This window comes from Symphalangus syndactylus, chromosome 1 (genome assembly GCF_028878055.3).
Source record: "Symphalangus syndactylus isolate Jambi chromosome 1, NHGRI_mSymSyn1-v2.1_pri, whole genome shotgun sequence".
Classification (NCBI taxonomy): Eukaryota; Metazoa; Chordata; class Mammalia; order Primates; family Hylobatidae; genus Symphalangus; species Symphalangus syndactylus.
In genome coordinates, this window is record NC_072423.2 from 153,228,008 (window position 1) to 153,237,488 (window position 9,481).

A 9,481-nucleotide genomic window follows, 5' to 3' on the forward strand; every position below is an offset into this window, starting at 1 on the left:
CGTGAGCCACTGCACCCTGACCAGTTGCATTCTTTTGAATTTATGATAAGTCTTTCCAAAAAAGGCAATCAAAATACGCATGTATCTCTGGGAGCAAAAAGATGACTTGAATAGAAAAAGAGGCAGATTGGCAACAAGCAGTTCCCAGCTTGAAGGTGCCCGAGATATTTTTCTCTCACAATCTTATTGAACCCACACCCAGGGTAATAACCTGGAAGCCTCCCCCGAAGGCGGTCAGCGCAGAGGCTAGGGAATGAGGCTTTCCAGGCCATTACACCAGTTTTCCATTTACCAGCTGGGTGACCTTGGGCAATTTGTTTCAATTCTGTGCACCCCAGTGTTTTTCTTCTCTAACATGAGGATAATATTGCCTGGTCAAAGAATCATAGTGTGGCTTCAGTAAGACAGAAGGAAAGGGGCAGAAACGGATCTGACAGGATCCTGTAACTAGCTCATCGAGGCAGTTCACAGACGGTGTTTGGGAAGAACTTGGAAGAGGGTGAGCCATGTCACCCAGGAGCAGCAAGGAAACCTGTGTTTCGGTTCTTTCTTCTCTCTTTCCACAATCTCACTGCTCCTAGGTCAGGCATGGCTCAGCCTCTTCCAAATTTCTCCCAAACGCCGCCTGCGAACTGCCTCAATGAGCTAGCTACAGGATCCCACTGCATCTTTCTATTTCTTTCTGTCTCTCTGAATCTATTTCTCTCTATCTCTAACTCTATTTCCATCTCTCCCTGTTTCTATGTCTCTGTTTCTCCGTGTCTCTCTACTGTCTCTCTGCATGTCTCTGTCTCTTCCTCTTTCTCTGTTTCTGTTTGTCTGTCCTTCATTCTGAGTCTCTGTCTTTCTCTGGCAGGGGTGCAGTGGAAGTATATGGCAGGTGCATGTTTGGGTGCAGAACGGCCTTCTGCCAGGGGTGGAGTGGCTCAGGGTCAGTCCACTCTGGGTGTCTCACGCCATGTGGCTGCAGCATGGGGTTCTGATCAGACCACCGTGACAGTGTAGGGTGGATGTGATTCCTGGAAACTGAGCCTCAAGCTGGGTTCTCCAGCAACGCCACCGCCCCCCGCCAACCCCGATATCCTCCGAATAAACTCTTCCCTTCCTTGGTCAGCGAGAGCCAGCATCTGCTGCTTGCAAATAAGCCACTGAGATATCAGGAAAGCTGCTCACAGAATTACAATGAAAATCAGTATTAAATAAAATGTTTCTCACATCTTTAGAATCAAGGAAAACCTGAGGGATACTTGGAGAGTCGCTAACAGCACCCCAGTCTGGCAGTTGTAGCTCTGCAGGGTTGGCCCAGGCTGGACCAGACCCTCGACCTCCAAGGGCCACACTGGGGGGCTCACTTTCTGAGGAGTGCCCTTTGGAAATGTCCCAGGAACACGTCTAATGGGAAAAGAGAAAGGTTGGTCCATCGAGGAGAGTGTTCTGCATAAGGGGAGAGGTGAGAAGGTAGCCTTGGCCAGAGGAAGAAGCTTCATTACAACCAGCTCTCCTTTTGCAAGGGAAGAGGGTGAAGTTTGAGGTTGTCTTGCAGGAAGACAATCAAACTACAGAGCCCAACACCAACCTAGAGCCAAGTGGCCCCCTGCTCAGAGCTTCCCTGTGGCTCTCCTCCACGGGATCCAGAGGAGGGATTCCAGTGTGAACTGCCTTTTCCAGAAACCCCATCAGAACTGCCTAACCTAGAAAACCAAACAGGAAGAGCTGGCACCAGGGCTCCAGGCTGAAAGCTAAATCCAGCGGCAGCCAGATGGAGACAATGTGCCATGTGACTGCTGACTGCTCAGGGCAAATGACACCAGGGGTTAGCGATTAGAAGTGCACCCTTGACTGTGGAACCTCCCTTCAGTTCCGTCGACGCGGTTGTGCAATCCACCAGTCTTATAAATACAGTGACGCTCCAGCCTCTGGAAGCCTCTGTCAGCTCAGCCTCCAAAGGAGCCAGCCGCTCCCCAGTTCCTGAAATCCTGGGTGTTGCCTGCCAGTCGCCATGAGAACTTCCTACCTTCTGCTGTTTACTCTCTGCTTACTTTTGTCTGAGATGGCCTCAGGTAAGCTCTGGTACCTGCTAGTTTCCCATCCCCAGGGCTGGGGACACTGGGGCTGATGTGAGCCTCGGATGGCTGCCTCCGTGTCCCAAGGGATGAGGGACAAGCAGCAGGAAAGCATCCCGTGGTTGAATGGCCTGCAGTTGGCAGAAGGCAGTAGGCAAGCCCTGCCAAGCCTTCAGGGTCTGTGAGCTGCCAAGGAGTGAGCCTGGCAGGGTCATGGGGCTTGTCACAGGCAGCTGCCAGCATCCTTGTCCTGGACACGTAGACGGTATCCTATGTGGATGAGATAGCTGCTTCCCCTGCAAGACGGCTCCCCACACTGAGAGGCCAGCTTCCTATGCAGAGAGAGGGGCCGTCCCTATCGTCAGCTCAGGTCACTGGGTGCAGCCTCCTGGGGTGCCCTGGTACAGGTGAGGTGCTGCCGCCCCACCCACCAGGCCAGCTCAGCCGGTGCCTTGGATTCACCTCGTGTGCAGGCAGGGAGTGTCCACAGGCAGTCCTCTCCCTCTCCTGAGAAATGCATCCACGTTCTCCATGCTAGGGGTCTGCCCAGTCAATAGGAGGGGGCTTTCTGTGAGCCCGGTGTATGTCAGCTTCTCTGGGCCAAAGCAGCTATGACATGATGGTGGGATGTGCAGGAGGAATCAGGGACATGCTTTATCCCAGCCCTATCCCTTGATCACACAAGTCACGTGGTGCTAAGCCTTGGTTTATTCATCCGCAGAATGAAGGGCTGGGACAGATGATCCTGAAAGCACTCCAGTTCAGAAAGTCTCTGTAAGATCCTACTGTAAGTTTCTCTAGGCCATCACTTGATCCAACAGATAGGCTTAATTTATTCCAATTATGCCTCAGTTTTTCCAACTGAAAGCTGACTATGAAAGCATTCTAAATGCAGAACTTTTCATGCTGCCAGTTGCTACCACGGGTTTTTTTTTTTTTTGGTTTTTGGTTTTGCTTTGTTATTTCTGAGACAGGGTCTCACTCTGTCACACAGGCTGGAGTGCAGTGGTATCATCTCGCCTCACTGCAGCCTCTGCCTCCTGAGCTCAGGCCATCCTCCCATCTCAGCCTCCCAAGAAACTGTGACTACAGGCGTGTACCACCACACCTGGCTAATTTTTTTATTTTTATTTTTTGGTAGAGATAAGGTCTTACTGTGTTGCCCAGGCTGGTCTCAAACTCCTGGGCACCAGCGATCCTCCTACTTCAGACTCCCAAAGTTTTGGGATTATAGGTATGAGCCACTCCACCCAGCCTACCATGTTTTTTGTTTTGTTTTGTTTTTCTGAGATGGAGTCTTGCTCTGTCACCCAGGCTGGAGTGCAATGGCACAATCTCAGCTCACTGCAACCTCCACCTCCTGGGTTCAAGCAATTCTCCTGCCTCAGCCTCCTGAGTAGCTGGGATTACAGGTGCATGCCACCAAGCCCGGCTAATTTTTGTACTTTTTAGTAGAGACGGGGTTTCACCATGTTTGTCATGCTGGTCTTTAACTCCCGACCTCATGGTCCGCCCGCCTCCACCTCCCAAAGTGCTGGGATTACAGCCATGAGCCACCGTGCCTGGCCCATGTTTTTTTTAAAGGAATAGAAAATATTACTTCGTGCTATGTAGTAAAAGTAGATGCTGTTTAATTATACCCATATTTCAGTTTGGGGTGTGTGCATATGTTTTTACTGAGTAGCAGTGAGAAATTTCTTTCTTATGGTGGTTCACTCCAAACTCAAAAGGGTTTGAAAGGCACTTTGTTAACATAAAGAATTTTTGTTTTCAGTCTATTATATCTAAATTGAATTATGAGAAGCTATTCTCGAGGCTTCCCAGTCACAACTTCCTCCTTCCCCCAAGAATAATCACTCACTTGACTTTCATGGTGATAACTTTTCATATTCTTTATACTTTGCCACACTAATATTCAGGTTGAATAGTACAGCTTGGTTTGTGCACACATTTCTATTGACCAGTAGGTGCCCTTATGCCTCTATTTCTACATGCTGAAAAGTTGCATCACTGGATCATAGGATATGCCTATATTCAATTGTATTGGACAATGCCAAACTGTTTTCCAAAGTTGTTTACACCAATTTGCACTCCCACAAGCAGTGAATAAGGGTTCCTCTTGCTCTGTATCCTTGCCAACATTTGATAACATCAATTATTTTTAAATTTTAGCCACTGGTGAGTGTAGCAATAGCTCATTGGAGTCTTAATTTGCATTTCCCTGATACATAATAAGTTGGGCCCTTTTATATATAGTTACAGGCAGCTGAGTTATTTTTTGTAAAACACCTGTTTGTCTTTTGCCCATGTTTTCTATCGGATTATCTGTCTTTTCTTATTGGTTTGTAGTTCTTTATGTATTTTCTGTGCAAGCCTTTTGTCAATTATATACATTACAAATATCTTCTCTTGCTTTGTGCTTTGATTTTCCACTCTCTTAATGGAAACTTTGCTGAAGCAGAGGCTTTTATCATGATTTCAATGTAGTCGAACGTGCCACATCTTTTTCCCTAAGGTTACTGCACTTTGTATCTTGTTTAAAAAGACTTTCTTTACATCAAAGACATGAAGATAGTCCCCAATATTGTCTTCTAAAAGCTTATCCTTTTTCTTTTTACATTTAGGCTTATAATCCATCTGGCAATGGGGTGTGTGTGTGTGTGTGTGTGTGTGTGTGTGTGTGTGTGTGTCTTCGGTATGAAGTAAGGGTCAAGTTATTTTTTTCCCCCAATATGAATATCTGATTGTCCAGAACCAACTTTTTTTTTTGAGACTGAGTCTCACTCTGTCACCCAGGCTGTAGTGCAGTGGCACGATCTTAGCTAACCGCAACCTCTCCCTCCCGGGTTCAAGGAATTCTCCTGCCTCAGCCTCCCGAGTGGCTGGGATTACAGGCGCCCGTCACCACACCTGGCTAATTTTTGTATTTTTAGTACAGACCAGGCTTCACCATGTTGGCCAGGCTGGTATCAAACACCTGACCTCAAGTTATCTGCCCATCTCTGCCTCCCAAACTGCTGGGATTATAGCCATGAGCCACCATGCCCAGACCAGAACCAACTGTTGATAAGAGTGTTTTTCCCCAACATTCTGCTGAGCCACTACTATTCTACATCAATTCTCCAGGTATGCATGAGCCTCTTTCTACACTCTTTATCTTATTCCATTTGGACATTTTTCTGTCCTTGTGCCATCAGTACACTGCCTTAATTACAGGGGCTCTATACTTAGTGTTGAAATACAGTAAAGCAAGATCTCTCACCTTTTTTCCAAATGTGTCTTGGCTATTCTTGGCCCTTTGAATTTCCAAATAAAATTTAGAATCCCCTTGTCAAATTAGAACCTCTTGGGATTCCCATGGTATTTCGTTGAACCAGAAGATTAATTTTTCAAAAAAGTAATCTTCAAATGTTTAAACAGAGCATTTCCACTCATTTAGGTCTTCTTTATTTCAAAATGTTTCATGCCTTCATAATAACTTTTTTTGTATTAGTAGGATGTGATGTTCCTGCTTTTGTTTCTGTCTTTCTCTCAAATCTTGACCTAGCAATTCTTTACTGTCGGTTCTCTAATACCTACAAAGTGCACATGTGCGTGTGTCTGTGTGTGTGTGTGTGTGTGTGTGTGTGTGTCAGATATTCTAGCTGTTCTTTATGGGCTGCTTGGTCCACAATTATTGGAAAACAAAAATCTTCAGAAGCATTTAGATTACACAAACATCCTTAAGAAGCATGTAAGAGAAACAGACACATGCACAGCGATATCTAACACAAGGGGGAAGGCAAACGTCAAGAAAATGGTAAAGGCAAGTGCTTTTAAAAGGCCCCTAGACTGAAAGCAGCATTGACTGCTCCAAAAGGAAGGAACCTCAATATTCCAGACCAAAGGTTCTAAAAGTATGGCCTCTGGACCAGAAGCTTCAGTGTCACCGGGGAGCTTGTTTTAAAATGCAAATTATCAGCCCCAACCCAGACCCACTCAGATGCTGAGGATTGGAATATGATCTTGTCACCCACATAATGAGCAGAGCATCCCACAGTTAGTTTTCCTCACTCCCCTGCCTCCTTTCCCCTCTAGCAGCCCCCAGTGTCTCACTGTTCAGCCCCCACTTATAACTGAGAATATGTGGTATTTGGCTTTCTTTTCCTGTGTTAATTTGCTTAGGATATTGGCCTCCAACTGCATCCGAGTTGCTGCGAAGGACACACTTTCATTCTTTTTTATGGCTGCATAGTCTCTTCCATTTTAAATTTGAGAAGCTGCTGCCTAGAGGGGTTGAGTGGTTTGCAGAAGATCACACAGTAGATTAGTTGTGGAACACAGAATGTAACCAAAGTACCCTCACACTAACTTTGCTGCAATTCCTTTTGTGTCCCATAATGTACTAGATCTTGGAAGGTAATGCTAGAAATTAGTTCTGGTTATGCACCATGACACCACAGTCAACCAGCAGTGTGGTGAAGTGGAATGAGAACTGAAGTGAGATCAGGAGGCATCCATTCTGGTCTGGGGTTGGTCTTTGACCAGCTACATGCTCTTGGGACATCACTGAACCTTGTTCCTTCATCTGGGGAGAGGATCACAGAAACGTTGAATTAATTGAGTTCTGAAGTCCATCTTGGCTCTCAAAAGCTACACCCATATTAAATTTGGGCCTCCTCTGCTTACTCAGCATATATATACCAAACAATTTGATTACTGAAAAGAACAATCAAGAACAAGGATGTGTAAACCTTCATGATTTCAAAGTGCTTTCAAATTTATACACTCAGTTGATCTCTCTAATAACAGATAATCACTTGGAGAGGTTCCATCTTGCAGCGTGGGTTGGAGTAGGCATCCTCTAAGTATCTTTCCAGCACTGGGAGCCTCCAGTGCAGGGAGACTAAAGCAGAAAGTGGAGACTTTGGCAGAGTCTAGCTGGTCATGATCTTACTTGAGGTCAACATTATGGTGAGATTATTAAAACATAGTACAATCTCAGACAGCCTCATTAGGAATCAATCACAGAAAAAGAATATAACCTGGCAATCAAGAGACTGTGTTTTGTGGGAACAAATGAGTGGCCTTGGCCCAAGGTGGTTCCCTGAGTACTGGGATGGGAGAACCAAAGGGCCTCTCAATTCCCTTCCATCTCCACAGCAACATAAAAAAACTCTTCTTTTCTCATTGTCCTCAAGGCCTGGTTTCCGGGCCCTTCCCAAACCTCTTCATTCTCCTGTGGATGTGTTTAAGTTGGTCAATAGACTCCCCAACGTTTGAAGCCTGGTATCAATACAGAGTCCCATCTACTGAAATGAAGTTCAATAGAACGTTCTGCTGTGGCAAAAAGATTCTGTATCTGCTATTCGATGAATGCAGCACCCACTAGCCACATAGGGCTAGTGAGCACTTGCAATGTGGCTAGGGTGATTTCAATTAACCTAAATGAGAACAGCCACAGGGAGCACGTGGCTGCCATATTGGATGGTGCTGCTTTGTAGTGAACAAAATGAGAGAAATGAAGCCTTTATTTACCTTGGTTGGTGGAACACATTGAAGGGACTCTGTATTGATACCAGGCTTCGAACATTGGGAAGTGTATTGGCCAACTTAAACACATCCACAGGAGAATGAAGGGGTTTGGGAAGGGCCCAGAAACCAGGCATTGAGGACAATGAAAAGAGTTTTTCAACAGTGGAATTACTGCAAGAAGTGGAAAAACAGCCGCTGGGTGGAAGTTACTGACGGGACAATTTCCATCGGTGTGAAAGCCATCTTTCCAACAGAGATCTGCGACATGAGAATGTGCTGTCTCCTAGAGTGGCGATGGCCTCTTGTATTAGTCTGCTCAGGCTACCAGGTTTATGGTTTAAACTGCCCATAAACAGACCAGGCAGTTTAAACAACAGAAATGTATTTCCTCGCAGTCCTGGAGGCGGGAAGTCTGCGATCAAGGTAGCAGTAGGGTTGGCTTCTTCTCAGGTCTGTCCCCTTGGCTGGTAGATGACCGACTCCTCCCTGGGTCCTCACATGGTCTTTCCTCTGTGTGTGTCTGTCCCAATCTCTTCTTATAAAGATGCAAGTCATATGGATCAGAGCACAGCCCAATGACCATGTTTAACTTGAATTACTTCTTTAAAGTTTCTCTCTCCAAATAAAATCACCTTCTGAGGCACTGTTAGGGCTTCAACACAGGAGTTCTTTTCCTAGGGGATTCAGTTCAGTCCAAAACGCCTACCAGTGGAGGCACGCAAAACGATGGCCTGCTGGTCCCTGGCCAGGAATATCACAGGCAACTGTTCCCTGTTGCATGGAATAGAAGGCTAGTCCAGAGTACTGTCTCTATTTATGAGATCTGGGATGCTGGGAGAAGGGCAAAATAAAGTCCAAGTAGAAAAAAAAACTATGAAAGTTTTAGAGAGTAACCATAATTTCAGCCTGACATGAAAGGATCCTAGATTTCAGCTGAAATAGTGATGTGGGAAGTGGGGTAGCCGGGATTCAAGGCAGAGGGAACAGTGTAGCTGAAGGCATGGAAGGAGGGAAGTGTAGGCTGTGTTTGAAGAGTGCCACCTGCTTCCACATTTCTAAAACACAGGATGTGATTTCGGGGTGTGTTGAGACAAGGAAAAAAACTTGTATGGAAAAATAACTTGAATTCCCTGCACCCTTAAAATCTCTCAGCCTAAGAAAACCCCACTCAGAACCCCACTGTTCATTCCTTGGCTTGCATTTGGCCACAGCTGGCATAGCCCCGGACTGAGTAAGCTCTTCAGACACCTCATTTCATGAGTAGCCCCAAAGATCGACCATGCGCAAATTTCTTGGAAGGGAAGACTCTCCAGTGTTTTGCAGTTATTTGTTCTACTTTCACGTGATGTTCTCAAATCGTTGCAGCTACCAGCCATGAGTCTGAAGTGTCTCTGTTCCCCCCTTACAGGTGATAACTTTCTCACAGGTCTTGGCCACAGATCTGACCATTACAACTGCGTCAGGAGTGGAGGGCAATGTCTCTATTCCGCCTGCCCAATCTATACCAAAATTCAAGGCACCTGTTACCAAGGAAAGGCCAAGTGCTGCAAGTGAGCTGGGAGTGACCAGAAGAAATGACGCAGAAGTGAAATGAACTTTTTATAAGCATTCTTTTAATAAAGGAAAATTGTTTTTGAAGTATACCTCCTATGGGCCAGAATGAATCTTGTGTCTCAATTGCAAGAGGTAAAGAAGTATGGGGTTAGGGTGCATGGGTTGGAACGTGAGACAGGTCGAACCACAAAGCCTGCCTGGAACAAGGGAGTGATGACCTAGGCTTGAGTGATGTCACCTCCACTTTGTTTGATCCGCAAACCAACACGTCTGTTTTTTTTTGTTGTTGTTGTTTTGTTTTTGTTTTTTTTTTGTTTGAGATGGTATTTCACTCTTGTCGCCCAGGCTGA

At 45.8% G+C, this 9,481-nt stretch overlaps 1 protein-coding gene across 1 annotated transcript; it reads left to right on the forward strand.

Moving 5' to 3' along the window:
- Nucleotides 1–1,833: 1,833 nt before the first annotated feature.
- On the forward strand, nucleotides 1,834–9,240 carry DEFB1 (defensin beta 1). Its single transcript, XM_055289227.1, has 2 exons — nucleotides 1,834–2,060; nucleotides 8,986–9,240. Exons 1-2 carry the CDS (start codon nucleotides 2,000–2,002, stop codon nucleotides 9,129–9,131), a joined length of 207 nt encoding a protein of 68 aa, XP_055145202.1. The 5' UTR covers nucleotides 1,834–1,999; the 3' UTR covers nucleotides 9,132–9,240.
- The last annotated feature ends 241 nt before the right edge of the window (nucleotides 9,241–9,481 follow it).

Bases quoted from the DNA above. Each gene is read 5' to 3' on its own strand.
- DEFB1 (XM_055289227.1), top strand. From the start codon at position 2,000: ATGAGAACTTCCTACCTTCTGCTGTTTACTCTCTGCTTACTTTTGTCT. The intron at 2,061-8,985 runs GTAAGCTCTGGT...CCCCCCTTACAG, and splicing joins TTTGTCTGAGATGGCCTCAG to GTGATAACTTTCTCACAGGT.